Consider the following 19,100-nt stretch of genomic DNA (forward strand, 5'->3'; position numbering starts at 1 on the left):
ATGAAAGATGATTGATTGAGATATATTAAGTCTTTAAATTGATTTTCATATGTCGAGAGACTTTAACTTTCCATTGGAGTCACCTTATATACACACAAATTAAAATATTTTAATGTATAAGAGAATCTCACTTTTTTTAAAAATAAATACTATAATGTTAACAGATTAAACTTTTCGAAATATATTTTAATGTATAATGCAAGACAAAAATATTAATTATAAAGTTATATACTTGTCAATATTCAATTTTAAAAAATCAATATTCAATTTGTTCAATAATGATGTTATATATAAGAAAAAATATATATAATTCATAACCAATTGGTTACTTGTAATTAATGTATAAATTTTAATTTTAGGCAAAAGGAAAAAAAATTATTAGGATGCTAAAATTATGTTGTGGATGTTTTTTTTTTTGCAAATTATATAATTTTTGCATTAAAATTTTTTTCTTATTAATTCGTTAACAAGACCTTTAATTTTATTTCAAAAGTATTCATAGAATTAAATGATTTATCTTGTAGTTATATTTCATGACCCTACTCATAATTTATTATATCTCATATTTTTCATTCTTTCTCATTCTGTTATAAATTTTGTAATATAAACAATATTTTTAGTATAAATAAATACTGCTGTATATTTTCTTTTGTCCTTATTTATAAGATTTAAGTTTGAGGAAAAAATCATTTTTATAAAAATTTATTTTAATTATCTTATGTATTAATTATTTTTTAATCAAAATATCTTAAATTATTTCTTTCAAAAATTGAAGAAGTCAATATATTTTTAATAAAGTTAAGAATAAATTTTTAAAAATATTAATTTAATTATAAATAAATTTAATACTAATAATTAAATTAACTATTTTCTTAAACATAAATTAATCAACTATATCTTATAATTATAATTAGTTGCTAAAAGAATATTTAAAGTATAGGCCACCTCAAATTCAGCACCAAAGTGCAACAGCTTGAGAGACAAATGTGGCACATAAGAGAACAGTTTGGGAGAGAAAAAAGTACACGACCCGAGAAAGCAAAAGGGCATGCACGTCATCGTGGAAAGAAAGAAAACTCTTCTCTTCTTCCCAGAGAAAGAAAGAAACACATTTCCCTTCCAAGGAAAGAAAATAAAAACGTAACATCATTGGAATCAAAATCAGGGTGCGATCGAAATTCCCATTTACACATACCATAGAAGACTCACATTATTATTATTATTATTATTATTGCCTGCAAATTCTTTTCCTTTTTCGCCAAGAAACCACCGCAACAACATAGCATTACATGGTTTAACTTTTGCAAGGTGGCATTGAATTGAACCAACGTGTGTGTGTGTGTGCGATGTGTGAGAGTGGGGCAGATTCTGTTGAGAATTGAGATCCGTGTACGCACGCATTATTCACCGTTATTCTTTTCAAACGGGCATATTCTGCTCTGTTCTGGGAATTCAATTTCAAAGAAACAAAGAAAAAAAACCCTTCCTTTGCGTTTTATTGTTTCTTTCTTTTCTCTCTCTGTTGCCACCGTCTCTGGTGGTGGCACTTATAAGAACGCGAGAAACGGTGCGTTTTGGTTCTGAATTGCTGTGACTGTGATAGATGATGGGTAGTTGCCCTTGTTTCGGGTTGTGGAGCTGGAAGACCAAAGGGAAGACCGTCAAGGCTCAGGAGGAACAAAACAAGAATCGCAAATCTCTCGATGTCTCTGAAACTTCTTCAGGTTACCTTCTCTCACTTTTTTTTTTTTTTTTAGTTTTTCAAAATTCAATCACTGAAGAAAAATTAAATAAAAATTTGCATACTAATTTTTTTTAATGGATTTAGGTTTTAAGTCAAGATATGGGACAATTTGGTTTTTAGATGACCTTTCTACTGATTCTTGCTTATAGTTCTTGCAAGGTGCTTGGCTTAGAGAGACAGAAAAAAGGAATTGGACTATTGATTGGTGTTATTTCTTATTAGAAAATTGAAATACAGATTAAAAGTACACACCACACCTACCTTACTACCTTACCCCCAAAATCAATTAAAAAAAAAAAAACAAGGGGACTCTTCAAATTTCATACCCCACTTAAATTCCTCCTTTGAGTTACTGCTCTTTTTCACTCTACTCTTACATTTTAAATTCTGAAAGAAATTGTTGAGGTTGAAATTTTATGATCTTCTCTCCAAACTGAATGTCACTGACCTGTGAGTCTCTGCTTCATATGATATGCACTCTTTGGGAAGATGAGTCTTGACATACTGATTACTGACTGTTCAACCTGCCCTGCACTGTAATTGGAAACTATGCCTAATATTCATTCTGAGTGGTCCCTTTCCTGTGTGGTTAAACTGATAAAGGAGTCATGACTATGCTAGCTAACTATCCCGTGTTGAAAGAATATACACACTGGCTTTTGTTGCACAGAACCTCCTGCACATTTTGAAAGCTTATGCTTCACGCCTTCATCTGAAACTAAATAGCCTGTAGGATAAGGAATCTGCAAGGATCTCCCTCGTTTTTAAAGGCAACTTAGAAAATCGATGGTTGTCAAAGGAACGGTCCTCCTTGTGAATTTCATTGACTTTTCAATGGCCCTATTGTCATAGGAACTTGTTATGGATGCACTTTCCGTGGTGATTCTGAGCTCATATTTGTTTCTCCTCATTACCAGAATTTCCTTCCTTCTTTTCCAAGAGGGAATATAGATGTGACTGTATGTATAATATGCTTTTATCAACTCTGGAGGAAAATATTTGTCATCTGTATTGCTTGAAGGTTCCCTGTTTCCCATGGAGCTCACTGGCTTGTTTCAACTCTCAAAGTAGTGTATTGATTTTATCATTGCTGTACTCTAATTGCATTCTTTGAGATGGTAAGTTTTCAAAGATAATTATATGTGCTATACTTATTATAAGCTGAAGGGCAGCTCTATTTTGCATAATTTCAACCCAAGACTACATTCTAGATGTTCAAAGATTTAAAAAGAAATTTCCAATTTAAAGACAAGATTTTACATCATTTATATGTGTCTTTAGTACTCCCTCTGGACTCATATATAAGCAAAAAATTAGTCTTGTATGTTGAACTTAAATATAAGCAAATCTAATTAATTTTGTCCTATTTAATACTATCATTCTTAAAACACCCTTCATTTAGTGCTAATTCTATTTTCAATTACTTCTTTTCAATTACTTAAATATAAGCAATTATTTCTTATTTGAGATTAAGAAAATTAAATGATGTCAACTAACTTTCTTAATTAGTGTGAAATTAGTTATTTTTACTTATATATGAATCCAGAGGGAATACTAATTACTTGGACTTTTTCACTTTTATAAGAAATTAATATTTTGCTTCCAAAACTCATCACCTAGATATGTGGACAAATTATATATAATTAGTCAAAATTACATCGAGTAGTATAGGATGCTCGGTATAGTACTTAAGTGGCATGGTTCTCCTCCCTTGACAACTAGCTTTTAAGGGAGGGTTCCCCAAGTGTTTGGGTGCTTATCTATTGCTATTAAAAACTTGTTGTCAATGTCTTGGAAAGGGTTACCTAGTGAGGGTCTAAGTCCTACATTAAGTAGTATGGGATGCCCGATGGAGTACTTAAGAGTTAAGTGGTTTGGTTCTTCCCCCTTGACAACTAGCTTTTAAGGGAGGATTCCCCAAGTGCACATGGGTGCTTATCATAATGATTTCAAGTTTTCAACATTTTTACATAGATTTAGAATATGAATCATCTTCCATCATATTGCATGTAGTTACCTTTGCAACGAAGTAATACCATGGACTTTGGTTGCAGCAGCAGCGTAAATCATTTTATGCTCACAGCAGTTTCAACATTACCTTTTTCTTTTGGTTGCTTAATTTACCTATTCATTTAACCAACCACACTTGGTAGGAAAAGGTTTTTGTTGATGTTGAGTTTACCTAGTCATCTTCCACTATCATAATGGACAGAGGTTTTTTTGAAACTGTCATATCTTTGTCACATAGTTGACTTGTGCTCAAAAGATTGTGCTTAAGTCCATTAACATATAGAACATTTTTTTTATTTGAGTCTTGTACTGATTTCCAATGTTTCCATCTCCCATAATTCTTCCCTTATTGTTGTCTCCAAAACTTTAAATCAAATGCTTTGAGTTTCCTATCAGTAAAAATGTTACCCATAGTTTGTCCACTCTTGACAGTTTTAATCCAGTAACACAATACTAGACAGGGTAAATGACAATGTAATCAAAGGGATGGAGACCATAATTGAGAATTAATCTTAAGTGAAGCTACACATAATCACCAATCCCTGCTCGCTTTTGCTTTGGACTGATGGAATCCATTTATTATGTTGATCTATTGACTACTAAGAAAAGATGGTTGGTTATACTCCAGAATGCTTGAGATAATAGTAAAAAGGAAGGTTATGTCATCAACTTAGAACACATAATAAAGTATAAATATAGACGTGATTCCCAAACCATATATGCAGAGGGATAGAAAGCTCCATTGAACTGATGTTGTCTCTAATACTGGAGATGTTTTCTTTTTCTTTTTTCACTTTTGGCTTGTTTTAGAAGGATTTCGTTCCTAATTTTTGTTCTCCCTTTCTTTTTTATAAATTGTTTTTTTCTAAAAAAATGTTATTGTTATAATTTTAAAAGTGGAATGTCATTTAATTGTTATTGCTTTTTGCTCAACCTTTTAGCCAATTATGGCTTGTGTCATGGAGGGTATCACAATTGAAGATCACCAAACTTGACTTGTATACATCCTCAAGTTATCATGACTTGGTTTGATACAGGACTTGGACCAGAAGAAAACCCAACAGAGAGTGACAGTTCTCATAAGGCTCAGATATTTACCTTCCGAGAGCTTGCAACAGCAACAAAAAATTTTAGGGATGAAACCTTTATTGGGCAAGGTGGATTTGGCACTGTTTATAAAGGAACAATCGGAAAAATAAATCAGGTATAACTTGATGGATGAATTTTTTTGCATGTGCTGTTTCTTATTTATAATGCTCATCAGTATGCTATATTATTGCTTGCAATATAATTCCTTTAACAAGATAAGGGACTTTATCAGGTTGTAGCTGTTAAAAGACTTGATACTACTGGTGTCCAAGGGGAGAAAGAATTTCTGGTGGAAGTTCTCATGCTTTCCCTTCTACGCCATTCCAACCTTGTTAATATGATTGGTTACTGTGCTGAAGGGGATCAACGTCTTCTTGTGTATGAGTACATGGCTTTAGGATCTTTAGAATCTCATCTTCATGGTATAATACTAAAACACAACCTTAACTTTCTTCAATGTCAAATTGCAATTAGTTACTTTTTAGTTACTCCCCATGAATTGAAAGAAATTCTGTAAAGGTATAGTTTACCACTAACTGAAAGGATGAAATAATATACAATTCATAAAGTTGACATAAGTTAATTATAAAGGATCTGTAGAAAATAATAATTTCTAAACCAAATTTCACTACTACATTAAAATTTAGAAATTATCATCAAATGTCTAAACCAAATTTCTAAGCCATGTTTAGTATCACATGTTAATGCTTTATAACTTAATCTAACTACTGCTGTGACTTCTCTATGCTTGGCATGCTTCTTTATTCACCAAAAGTACATCTAGACCGTATCTCTATCATAAGCCAACCTCTTTGTTCCAAAGTAGCTGTGACCTTAGTTGTTAGTTTTTCACAATTTGAAATTCAAATTGCATGATTCAATATGATTTGTCAAGATTTGTATCATGTGATACATGAATGAATTGGTGCAACTCCCTATCCTTGATAAACAAATCATATGATTTTAGCAATTCTTCTTTTTTTTTTGTTTTTCTTTAACCTATTCTCACCAAAGGAAAAAGAAAGTTTAAATTGTTAAATAGAAAAGTAACTTGAATAGCACTACTGAATGCACCCTATTTGATTATTTCACTGTTTTGTGCACTCTATTTGGTTGTTCCTTTGCATTGTGCTATCATTATTCTGAAAGCTTCACACACAGCTATACAACAACAACAACAACGCCTTATCCCACTAGGTGGGGTCGGCTACAGCTATATCTTACAATTTTGTTTTGTAACTCACAGTCAAGATGCTTTGTCAATTCATAGTTTAAGATTATTATATTGAGCACAATACATCATTTGCATGATATGTTTCAAGAAGTTGCTTTCATTGTATCACAGCATGCAAATGTTTATGGTTTTTTGCAGATGTTTCACCTGATGAAGAACCACTCGATTGGAATACCAGAATGATGATAGCTTTTGGGGCAGCAAAAGGACTAAATTATCTGCACCATGAAGCAAAGCCCTCTGTTATATACAGGGATCTGAAATCATCCAACATACTATTGGATGAAGGTTTCCGTCCAAAACTTTCTGATTTTGGGCTTGCAAAATTTGGTCCAACCGGAGAACAATCGTATGTTGCCACTAGGGTCATGGGAACACAAGGTTACTGTGCCCCTGAATATGCCACTAGTGGAAAATTAACGATGAGATCTGACATTTACAGTTTTGGGGTTGTGTTATTGGAACTAATTACTGGACGCAGAGCATATGATGATAATGGTGGCCCTGAAAAGCATCTTGTAGAATGGGTAAATTCCTATTAATTATATTTTGTTCCTTTTCTGGACAATGAAGAATTACACACATATTACTCTTTTTTTTCTTTCTCTCAGTTGAGTAACATACATACTATCCTAAATATATCAGATTCGCTGCAACTTGTGCATTTCCTCCCCGGTCTAAGTGGAATGCTATGTTTACTCTTGGTTTTTTTTCTAATTTTTCATTATGTACTTGAAAGAGGAAGAGGCTGAATAATAAATTAGCAATTGTTAATCTATGAATGTGCTGGCCTGTGAATGTTGAACAAAGGAATGATAATATTCTTATAATTAATGAATATTTACAATTCCAGTTTGCTACAAAGTATCCGGGTTCCAGGGATTTTTATTGTATAGCTTGCTCTGTTTATGTGGTCTAACCCTTGTTTCAGAATATTACATGGTCTTTCTACTAAATATCCAATTGGGCTAAATGTTATCCAGTCTTAATTTTGAGAAGATAATCTAATAAGCTTATCATTCTTCAAGAAATCATAATTTGAGAATACATAATGGTTTCAGTTGGCTATGCATATTCATAAGTACCTTGTTGCAGCTTGACAAATACAGTCAATTCGAGGTTGTTTTTCCTGCCATTTTAACTCTGGTTTCCAAATGTCTGTAGGCACGCCCAATGTTTAGAGACAAAAAGAGTTATCCAAGATTTGCAGATCCGCGGCTTAAAGGTTGCTACCCAGGAACAGCTCTCTCGAATGCCATTGAATTGGCAGCCATGTGTCTTCGTGAAGAGCCACGTCAACGGCCTAATGCAGGTCATATAGTGGAAGCTCTCAAATTCTTGTCATCCAAACCATATACCCCGAAAGTATCCATTACAGTCAACACAACAGGTATGGAGAGTGGAGATTCTCCAAAAGAAACACCAGCGATTTTGCCTCAAGAATCAGAAAGAGAGCGAGCTGTTGCAGAGGCCAAGCTGTGGGGTGAGACATGGAGGCAGAGACGACAAAGTGAGCAAAGTAGTCCTGAAGGAAGCAAATAGGTAGTGAAATTGACTTTCTGTTCATTCTCTTGTTTACTACATGCATCATGATACTAAAGAAGATTCAACATACTTCAAGTGCAGGGGGTACCAGAAAGAAAACCTTCAAAGCAGATTAGAAGTGGCTAGTATCTAAAAAGGTATAGGGAAAGTAAAGAAACTTCAAAAGATAATGTGTTCAAGATTTAAATGTAGCTAATAAAATTAGTTGGCCAGCTAAATTTAAAAAGTGTCGTTTAGGCACTTGTGAATTTGAGGCTCAACTTTACATGCTTTGACATGAGTTTTTAGATTTTATGGTTGCTCTTGCTTTGCTGCATTGAAAAATATGATACATTACTACTACTTCTATGTTCTAACTCTAACTGCTGGAGCCTGGAAGCAAACACAAATTTTTTAACAGAAAATAACTAGCAAATTGATTGGATTGCTGAATTTTTCTTCTGCGTAAAATGTATGAGACATATAAGCTGAAGTATATCCCCAGCAAGGTCTGCATGTCTGTTCAGGTTTAAATTCCAAGAAGCTGCAGACTCTAGTGGAATATTGGACATGTTTACGGTTCAATTCTAGAGCAGACATCTCAGACACGTACTTTGCTGCTGTCAACTCTTTGATGGTCTTTACAGAAACCTTTAGATATATTAAACAGTTGACATGTGAGCATTTTAAACATGGCTCGCTCATTCAATCTTATCACATGCAATAACAGGTATTACTTAAAATTTTGGTGATCTTTTTCATCCGTACCACTTCTTGACAACTGGATGAAAATTAGTCAATTCGTAGATAAATAAAATGCTATATTCAAATGAGCAATATTATCATCCCGTTAACAAGTGTTTAATGACTCTAGTTGAGATACATTTAGTATTTCTTAATAAATATTTTTAATTATTTTAAAATAAATATAAAATAAAATTTATTTTTATTATAATTTTTTATAATTATTATAAGATTTTATGTTTTATTATTGGATTTTGTTCTCATTAATGTTTGGGTTGCAGAAAGAGCTCTACAATACAAGTTAAGATCGGGACAGGTATACATACCAGAAAGCAACGTGTCAATTTTGTGTTTGTGGTATGAGTTCGAGCAAATTGGCTTTTGCTTCTATTTGGGAGATATATGTCTTGAAAGTGTGGCAAGTAAAAAACATACAGATCAAATAAAATAGTTATAAATGTAAATAGTTTGTAAATTTTACTCATTTATAAATTAAAGTTGGAAAAATAAACATTGAAAATCCTTAAGTCACCATGAAATATTAATATTCATTAATGAAAATATTTTAATACATCCTTTAAGGTGGGTAAAGTGTTAAGACTAAAGATAAAGACAATGCAATTTTTTCACTTTCTCCAATTTGAAGCACGCACAAAAATTGGTGGGAGAGTAATACAGCAGTTCCTTGTGATCAGAAATCATGGCTGAGAAGAGGCGTGATTTTTAGAAGCCAAACAATTGTTTACCCGTGTTTGGTATGTGATAAATGCCGTGAATGTGAATGTGAAGGGATTCATTTTTTTGGTTTTAGAGAAATGTCCGGAAAATTTTAAAATGAGTGGGTGGAATTAGTAACAAATATACTTTTCTTTTCTTTTTTATTCTTTTTCTCTCTCAATTCTAATAATTTAAAAATAATTTAGTCATTAGAAGGCTTAGTATATTTGGAAAAGAAACTAAATTTTTTTGTTAGTATATTGTGAATGTAATGCTAAGCGATACTCGTAGGTTCCAAATGGTTATGTGTAGCTCCAAATGTTTAAGTTTGTGTAGTTACAAATGGTTAAGTGCGTGTTTATTATTTGTTTCTCACTTTTCAATGTTGACTGAATGTCAACTCCATTCTCGGTTTCTAAGGGTCGTTAATGTCTAGGACTCCCTCTTAATTCTTACATAAGTAAAATAGTTGTCTTATGATATATTTAAATATAAGTAAATATAATTAATTTTATCATATTTAATATTATTATTTTTAAAATATTATTTATTTTATTTTAATTCTATTTTTAATAAAAAAAATTTATTTATGATAAAAAAATTTAACGAAAAACATTCTAAAAATAACCTTAATTTTTACTTGGAGATTAGAAAAATTAAGTTATGTTAACTAACTTTTTTATTTTTTTTAATTACCGTAAAATTAGTTATTTTGTTTATATATGAGTTCAAAAGTATAACACAATGATCTTTATATAAGCAACTCATTTATTTTTTTTCTTCAATGGAAGTTTCTATTAATCTTAAATATTTCTTCTTTCTCTCTAATATTTAATGAAAATGTTAAACAACTCATGAGAGTAGTTGCTTATATAAACAACCTCAATTGAAAGATATTATGCTCACACAATAATCGGGTGATAAGAGGATATAAATAAACTTAAATTTCAACCTTTGAATCAATCTAGCTTAACCTAAGAGCATTTCTAACCAACAAACTCATCAAAATTTATCTTCTATTTTTTTAATAGTATTTCACATTTCTTTATAATGTCACATCACATTTTATATTTTAAAATTCAATTAATTTTTTTACTCCAACCAAGAAACTTATTAAAAAAATTCAAATGAACCCCACAATATTTATAATTTTTTATATTTTTTTATTTATCTTAATTTTAAGTTAATATTTTTAAATGACAATTTTTAAATAATAAATAAACATATAATACATTTTAATTAAATAAAATTTAAATTTAAGAATTAAAATAATTAAAATATAATGTAAATTGAAATTAATAATATTAGCATTTAAAATAGATAAAGAATGGAATTGGAAGTGTGATATTAAACAATTGTTGAAAGTGTGATTTCAACAATTGGAATTGTCAAAAAATAATTAGATAAACTATCTTTTTAGTCTCTAAATTTTGTAAAAGTTATTATTTTAGTTCCTAAATTTTGTAAGTTTATTTTTAGTTTCTCTAACTTTATTTCATTCTTATTTTTAGTCCTTTAACTTTTTTCATCTTTAATTTTAATATTTTCAAGGGATTGAAAGTAATGATGAAAAAAATTAAGGAAAAATTAGGATTAACTAAAAGTTAAAGGAATAAAAATTGATGAAAAAATTTCAAAGTTAAAGCATTGATCTCTTAAAAATAATCAGTAAAACATTCATGGGAACCATGATTCGGCACAACGATCGATGGATATCTTGGCTTTAGATCAGTCTCTCTCTGTCTCATAATTTAATAAATTGTGCATAATTAAGCATACAACATAAGTTTTGTGAGTTGTCCGTATAGGACCAATGGCAATTAGTTTTATTGAGATGCGATTAAATTTTGGAGCATGCAGGAGACAGGAAACTTGATGAAAAGAATGATCTGAGATCAAAGGTGCATAATTGGTATATCTAACAAATGCATCAGTGGTCCGATTCCCTGCCACCTCGATATTGTTACTTTAAGATAAAAAGATATTCAAAAACACACATTCTAAAATAAAAAGAATTTATTTTGCATTTAAATTATATTATAAGCAGGTGACATACTAAAAAATACATCTATTAATGAGTTCTTGAAGCATAAAATTCTTCAACAATGTGAAGACTCTATATGTATTCACATCGAGATTGACCTCGTCAACAACTTTGACAAGTGAAAAAAATAAAAATAGAGAAGTGATTTTGGGATCATTTCAACATGCAACCTAAGGCTTTATTTATAGCACGCTAAGAATACCAAAATTCTGATTAAATCAAAATGATTATTGATAGTATCCTTTTTGAAGCTATATTATTTTTTGTTACCTTTTATTATTAACCATTTGTAATTAAAATTGAAATAATAATTGACCAAGTCAAACTTGTATCTAGCCGCATTTTCAACCCAACTTCCAAATACAAAATCATACATGCTTGTTTCTTTCATTCCACCAAATCTTTCATATTATTTATATTTTTAGTGTTAGCAAAATTATAATAATATTCCACCTTTTTGAAATCAATTAATCATTTGATCATATTAAATTCTCTAATTTAATTAATCATCAAATATTAAAATAATTTATTTAACAGAGATTAGAACACTCGTTTGTGTGTAACTTCGTAGGTTCAATACTAAGCCGATAATATATTAATCAAATTAATATACTAATCAAGGTAGGCATCTAGCAACACTCCTTAACGTCTGGATAGCATGAAGTAGCATTTTACTTTCAAGAACCATTAGAAGAGTAGTGTAATAATTTCTTCCATCTTTACAGCTTTGGGTTAACTTTAGAGTATGGTATTACTGTCAAACCCTTTTGAGTTAACTCATAATGACTTAAGAAACTCATTTCTTCTTTCATTTAATTTTCCTGACCAGGATATAATTTTATCTATAGAGCTCAAACTCATTACCAAGAATTGATAGATTTCTTCTTGATTAATCGTTAATTCTATAGGTATTTAATTATATTCAATATCCATTGAACAAGTGCTCTAAAGTATTAGGTGTCCGGAATCAAAATACAACAAATAACTGTTAATTACTATGATAATCTCAAGTCAAAGAAAGCTATTATACCTCTTCTTGAGAATTTTCTATTGGTTGTTTATGATAAATTTTAACCATTAGAAAATTTCAATTGAGTCAGTTCAATGATCACATAAACATATGACTCATCTATATATGCAAATTAATAAATGAGATCTATTAATATTTATCCAATAAATACTATCACATATATATTAATCTATCTCGATTATTGATATCATATTTACAATAATCCTATAATCAAGAATGATTTAGATTAAAATTAGAACAAATTTGTTTCTCATTATCATAATCTCTATTATAATAACAAGTCTTTAATTTTAATCAAGAACATTATCAAATAAACCATTTAATCAAATAATAAAATATGACAATAAAAATAAAATAATACTTTATTATTAAAATTAAAATTAATTATATGATGACTTGGATCGTCAACATACAAATTTATTCCCCAACAGTTAAATCATTTTTGTTGAGTTTCACTTCAAATGAACCGACATTACTCTCAAGATTTGTTTATCTTAGTTGTTCCTACAATACATGAGAGGTTCCAGAAATGTTAATTCACGGACAAAAACAATTCACTATTAAATGGTGACAATAAATACTTATGAAATACTTTTATTATGATGATATTCACAACAAATACTTTATTATTTTAATTTTTTAAGCAATGTGCTAACTACTAGCAAGACCCATAAATAAAATATATATATCCTTAAATGTTTGATTTCTTAGAAGATACATAAGAGCAATCCAACTTGATTTATGAAATTGCAGAAAAGAGTGATCGCTTCAAAACAAAAACTGACAACCTAATCTTGACTTTTTTGTGGGTGAAATAGTAGTTGTTAAAACCTTTATACATATTTGTTATTAAATCATGGATAATCCACAAGTTCCACTTGTAAGGTAGAGCTTTAACCTATCTAAACTTGTAAACTCAATTATGACAGGGAAGCACAAAAAAAATCAGCAAATTCTCCAAAGAAACAACATTTTACATTATGGACACCCTCGACAAGTACCTGCAAAGTGGAACAATATCTTGCTCAATTTCACGAGTCCAAAGGGACCACTCCATTTGCACAGCACTAATGGGATAAACAGCATGTGCCCTTCTAATTGTGTCAAGGCTAGCTTCCCACAATCCTATGTACCTTATTTTTCCCTCTTGGACCAGCTTTTTAAGCTCTCCCATCTGCCATATCCAAAGAAAACTGAACAAACATATCAAAGACAGAGTCACCAAATAAACAATCCTCACATGAAGAAGTAACAAAAAGTGTTTGATGGCACCGCTCACAGTGTCTTCAATGGGTACAGTGGTGTCAACACGGTGATGATAATAGAGATCAATGTAGCTGACACCAAGGCGTTGGAGGCTACCCTCGCAACAGGACCATTTTCCATTTTGACAATCCCAAACTTTGTTGCAATCTGAATTTGATCTCGAGGCAAGTCCCTGAGAGCCTGAGAGTTGATTAAAATCTTATGTAAAATTGAGGCAAGTTAGTGATATAAATAAGACTTTGTGCAAGTTTAATTTTGGTTCAACTTTTAATACTAGGCACTCTTTGGAGTAGTCTAGAAATCCAGTGTTGAAAAAGGTCTCAGTTTGGATTGATTCTCTTTGAAAATTATCATGAGTTATAATTTAGCTCATCTTTCAACTAAAATATGTCACAACAACTATGTTCGGTTTTCGATTGGAAAGACTCTAATGTTTGTTAAGAAATAACTAATTATTACTAGTTATTAAAGCTGACAAGGAAATCAAACAAACTATTAGTATTGCATGAGTAGCATTCTAATGTTTTCGGTTCAGTTACACGGCTTTGGGCTTTCTGTTTTCTTTTTTCCCCTTATTTTCTCGAGTTTCATTTTTTTAACAAAAATAGAATACCGGGAGTTGATTTTTCCTTAGAAGGAAAAAAATGTGTACAAATAGCAGTTCATTAATATGTGCAAATAACACACTCATCACAAATAACACTTTAATTTTATCCTAATTAACCATACATTTTATCAAATATATAGACTTCATAAACTTTATTTTTGTTTCAATTGATCCTAAAAAATTACTATTTTTTTATAAATAAACACCAACTTTAATTTCATTCAAATTAATTTTTAAAAATTATCTTTTTTAAAAATAGTTCTTTCTATCAAGTTATGGTGAAATATCTAAAATAATGTGTATCATTTGGCTAATCTTTTTCTTCTTCTATATCAATTCATTTTATCATATATTAAAATATAATAAAGATATGAATTTGGAAAAAAATTATAAAACGATAAAATTGTCTTTATTAACTTTATTTGTTAATTTTAAATTTACAATATATTCTAATGTTTGAAAAAGTGATTTATAAAAAAAATTGAGATTTAAAATAAATAGTTTATATTTCTTTTTTGTTAGTTGATTAACCCGAATTTAATATAAGAGATTATTGAAAAGGGTAAATTCTGAGGATTGATCAAGATGAAATTGAATTTAAGGTATTTATGTGAAAAAATTAGGATTAAATAGGAAAAATTTAAACCTTAAGATATTTATTTATAAAGAAAGTAATGTTTAAGGATTAAAAGAGAAATGAAAAAAAATATTTGTTAAAGAAATAAAGTTTAGAGATATTAAGTATTTTTTTTCTAGAACAATTAATGATATTAGCTTGGTTTGATGGCTCACCAGGGTTTGTCAGATTCAGCTGTAAAAATGATGGCCTAGGAAGAATTGGACCAAATACGTCAAGATAAAACTGTAAATTCTTGTTCCAAACACTATCGGATCTATTTGGTCTATTATTATTTTTTTATTTTTTTTCTATAATTAGTATAATTTAAGCATAAAAAACAAGTGGATCAATTTTGGCCAATCCAATGGTCATAGGCAAGGCTAGTTCATTTTCATCATATGGCTCATCGGGTCATGCTTGACTAGTCCATTTGACATTTTTAGTCTTTTTTCAATAGATCCCAACTTTATTTTTGCCTAAACTACAAATATCTTTCAATAGAAGTAATTTTATTCGGATAGGATAGAACCATTATAAATAGTAAAACTCCAAGTTTAAATATTTAAAGTAATTTTATTTGCAGAACTCGAACTCAGATATCTGATTAAATTAAAACAATCCCACGTTAATTGATATATGTGTTTGATGATAAATGAATTTTAACTACATATAATAAATAATATAAAATATATTTTTTTGTAAAATAATATAAATATAGAATACAATTTGAGATTTACGATATCACATAATATTTTTATCCTTATTGGTGATTTAAGGAGGAAGAATTTCCCGAAGGCTTAGAGGCAAAGTCCCATTTGGTGACTGCTCAAGAATTGATGGCAAAGGTTGTTTTCAATGTGGTTACTCCAACGTCGAACTTAGGGTGCTTATTGGATTGGTTTAATCGGATAAATTCCATGGATTGAATGGTTCACTTTTTCACACATTTGGATTAAATCCGAAACTTACAGCAGAAATTCGATATCTGTTAGTTCAGTTCTCATGTTATATTCTTAATTGGACACTCGGTTAATTACTCGCAATTTTATTTAAATTTAAATATATTTTTAATTTCTTAAATTTGAGGTAATCTTGATTTTGATCCTTGATTAAAAATTTATTCTTTTAAACCCCTCAAATGTGTATAATACTATTTTTAGTCCACATAATGAATTTGAGGAAATAAAAATAATAGATTTTCAGTCCCCAAAATGGAAGTGAGAGACGAAAAACAACAAATATTTAAAAATAATTTTCTGAAACAAATAATTTTTTAACTTAAATTATTTAAAATTAAATTATTTATGTCACTTTTTAAAAAATTAAAATTACAAACATTCAATTAAACGTACTTATAAATAATCAGGTTAAAGAATGGAAAGAAATTAAAAAGGCAAAAGCAAAATCGGATAAGTAAATTCAAAAGAGTTGAATTTTCTAACCTCTCCAAAAAGTAAAATTGAATATACTGTAACAGAATTCTAACCCCTCCAAATAGTAGAGTTATTCACTCTGTCTATATCTATATATACCTATAACTTCAAACGCAGTATGAAATACTAATATCTAGCAGCATCAAGGCATTGCAACGAACTGATCAAATGGCACAGAGTGTGCAAATGCCTCGTGTGAAACTCGGAACTCAAGGCCTTGAGGTATAAAATACTAGGTTTTATCTTATGCTTACTTAGTACGTTACTTCAGTTATTTTTTCTCGTTTTTATGATTCCAATTCATTAATTATTTTGACAAGCATGTTCTCTATCTTCTCATGTTTGTTTTTTCTTCTTTTTTAGGTTTCAAAGTTGGGATACGGTTGCATGGGCCTTACTGGTGCCTACAATGATCCTCTTCCTGAAGAGGAAGGCATATCTGTTATTAAGCATGCTTTCAGCAAAGGAATCACTTTTTTCGACACATCTGATATGTATGGGCCACATGCTAACGAAATTGTGCTCGGAAAGGTATACAAATTCGCGATCGATTTCGTTTGCATTTCCACCCTTAAAATTCAAATTTATATATCCACTTGAAATATAACCTTAGCCATGGATTTTCAAAATTCATGCTTACTTGGATAAATTTCCTTGGAAATATTTTTGAGAGAAGAAATGAAATTAGTTTTTCCAGCATTTATAGGTGTCTATAAATAAATTAGCTAATGAATAATTCATTTTAGCTCAGGAGAAAGTTCATTTCATTTTTTTTATCCGTATTTTCTTCTGCTACAAGTATTTTTACATAAGCTTATCCAATCAGACCCAAATTAGAACATAAAACCGAAGAGTGAAAGTTTCTATTAGGAAAATGCATTTCTTTTTCTTTTTTTGTGATGGATCAATGGAACCGCTTACTCATGAGGGTTATTAATTAATTTTTTGATTCTATTGAGCAGGCTATAAAGCAGCTACCGAGAGAAAAGATCCAAATCGCGACGAAATTTGGCATTACAAAGATCGACTCTTCTGGAATGGTTGTTAAGGGTACACCAGAGTACGCTCGCTCATGTTGTGAAGCCAGCTTGAAACGTCTTGGTGTTGAATACATTGATCTCTATTACCAGCACAGAGTGGACTTATCTGTACCTATAGAAGAAACAGTTAAGCGTTTCTTCCTCTAGAAAAACCTATCAGTGATTTTGATCATAGTAGTATGATGTTAATTATTATTATCTGGCTTATCTCACTTGCTAGATAGTAGATATATTATTATTAACTAGTTTGTTATGTTATATAGATTGGTGAACTTAAGAAACTGGTGGAAGAGGGAAAAGTGAGGTATATTGGATTATCTGAAGCTAGTCCAGATACAATAAGGAGAGCACATGCTGTTCATCCCATCACTGCTGTTCAAATGGAGTGGTCCCTATGGACTCGTGACATTGAGGACGAGATAATTCCTCTCTGCAAGTAAGTTCGAGTTATTCTCCATCAGGAAAAAATATATATATATTTTGACACCCAAATGCTAGTATATATTTAATGAGAAAGAAATATAAGTATGATAAAGGATATGATTTGATTGAAAGAAAAAAGTAAAAATAAATAAAAGTTATCGATGAAATGTTTAAAATAAAATAACCTCAAAATATATATCACCACTGCTCACTTTAATCACAAGCTACGTGTGAAAAGAGGTTAAATTAAGAGAAATTAAATTAAATTAAAATGCACGTTACTTACTTTGGTAAAGCTTTTTATTGATACAGGGAGCTTGGCATTGGAATTGTACCATATAGCCCTCTTGGTCGAGGCTTTTTTGGTGGCAAAGGAGTTCTGGAAACTGTGTCAACAGTTAGCTCCCTGGTATAATATTTAACTAGTAAATAATAAAATAATATTGATCAACTCTGATCATTTGCTGCAATGTGTACATATGCGTTTAATCGTTCATATCAGAAAAGAAAATTCTAAAAGAAGGATCTGGTTGTTTAATAAATATTTATTTCTCATATCAGATTACACATCCACGCTTCCAAGCTGAGAACTTGGACAAGAACAAAAAATTGTATGACAAAATAGAAAGCCTTGCTACCAAACAACAGTGCACTCCTTCCCAGTTGGCACTAGCATGGGTGCTCCACCAAGGCAATGATGTTGTGCCTATTCCCGGTGAGTGACAATATATATATATAAAGTGATAAAATATCTTAATTTAACAAACTGACTACAATTAATTAGAATCCTTAGTTTGTATATGGAGTACAGGAGTACATATGTTTTCCTTTTGTTTATCCCAATATGGACAAACAGCTACTAGCTATATGCACCGCATATTTTTGTAACTTCACCTGTGCATTGTTCAAATAACAAAAGATTAAAAGAAACATATACTTTTCTTATACATTGTCTTATACGTTGTAAGCTTAAATTAATCAACTAGTACTGTACCCAATGGGAAACAAGAAAGATCTTTAGATTAAATGGTCATGGAATTTCTTATACATTCTAAAAGCTTAAATTGTTGGGTGAAAACTCATAATTAGTAGCTGTGCATACTTCTTAATTGTCGGTAATTATCCATTAGTGTATAATTGATTAATTATTTGTCTGAATTTGTTTGGACCGCTATATAGGAACTACTAAGGTTAAGAACCTAGATCAAAACATCGGTGCATTATCATTGAAATTAACAGAAAGTGACCTGAGAGAAATTTCTGAGGCAGTTCCCATTGATGAAGTAGCTGGTACTCGACACTACTATGGATCGGCTAGTTTTTCATGGACCGTTGCTAATACACCTCCAAAAGATCCGAGGGTTTAAACTTGAAGCACTCGAAATCATTTTCAATCGGACAATGCACTAAGTTATGAATTAAGCAAGTTAGTTGTTGTTTTTCTCATTGTATGCAAAATCCTATATGTGGGTATCTTAGAATGTGAGTTTGTCCGCGAGTCTAATATGATTGTATTGTTAGGTTTGCGAGTTAAATTTAATAAAATCCAAGTCAATTATGGCCTCTTGGTGATTAA

At 30.4% G+C, this 19,100-nt stretch overlaps 2 protein-coding genes across 3 annotated transcripts; both read left to right on the forward strand.

Annotated features, from left to right (window-relative positions):
• Window positions 1-1,038: 1,038 nt before the first annotated feature.
• On the forward strand, window positions 1,039-8,129 carry LOC114399200 (probable serine/threonine-protein kinase PBL7). Of its 2 annotated transcripts, none has more exons than XM_028361336.1 (6): window positions 1,039-1,724; window positions 4,792-4,958; window positions 5,076-5,265; window positions 6,216-6,604; window positions 7,242-7,619; window positions 7,699-8,129. In XM_028361336.1, the coding sequence occupies exons 1-5, from the start codon at window positions 1,604-1,606 to the stop codon at window positions 7,617-7,619; spliced, it is 1,245 nt and encodes a 414-aa protein (XP_028217137.1). In that variant the 5' UTR covers window positions 1,039-1,603; the 3' UTR covers window positions 7,699-8,129. The 2 variants fall into 2 exon arrangements, with proteins under 2 accessions (XP_028217137.1, XP_028217135.1); XM_028361334.1 differs by having other exon boundaries at window positions 1,040-1,724; window positions 7,704-8,129.
• An 8,074-nt stretch (window positions 8,130-16,203) lies between these two features.
• Window positions 16,204-19,100, forward strand: LOC114397967 (probable aldo-keto reductase 1). The gene is made up of 7 exons (XM_028360062.1): window positions 16,204-16,283; window positions 16,425-16,592; window positions 17,024-17,227; window positions 17,365-17,537; window positions 17,837-17,933; window positions 18,086-18,239; window positions 18,704-19,100. Exons 1-7 carry the CDS (start codon window positions 16,230-16,232, stop codon window positions 18,889-18,891), a joined length of 1,038 nt encoding a protein of 345 aa, XP_028215863.1. The 5' UTR covers window positions 16,204-16,229; the 3' UTR covers window positions 18,892-19,100.

This window comes from Glycine soja, chromosome 19 (genome assembly GCF_004193775.1).
Source record: "Glycine soja cultivar W05 chromosome 19, ASM419377v2, whole genome shotgun sequence".
Lineage (NCBI taxonomy): Eukaryota > Viridiplantae > Streptophyta > Magnoliopsida > Fabales > Fabaceae > Glycine > Glycine soja.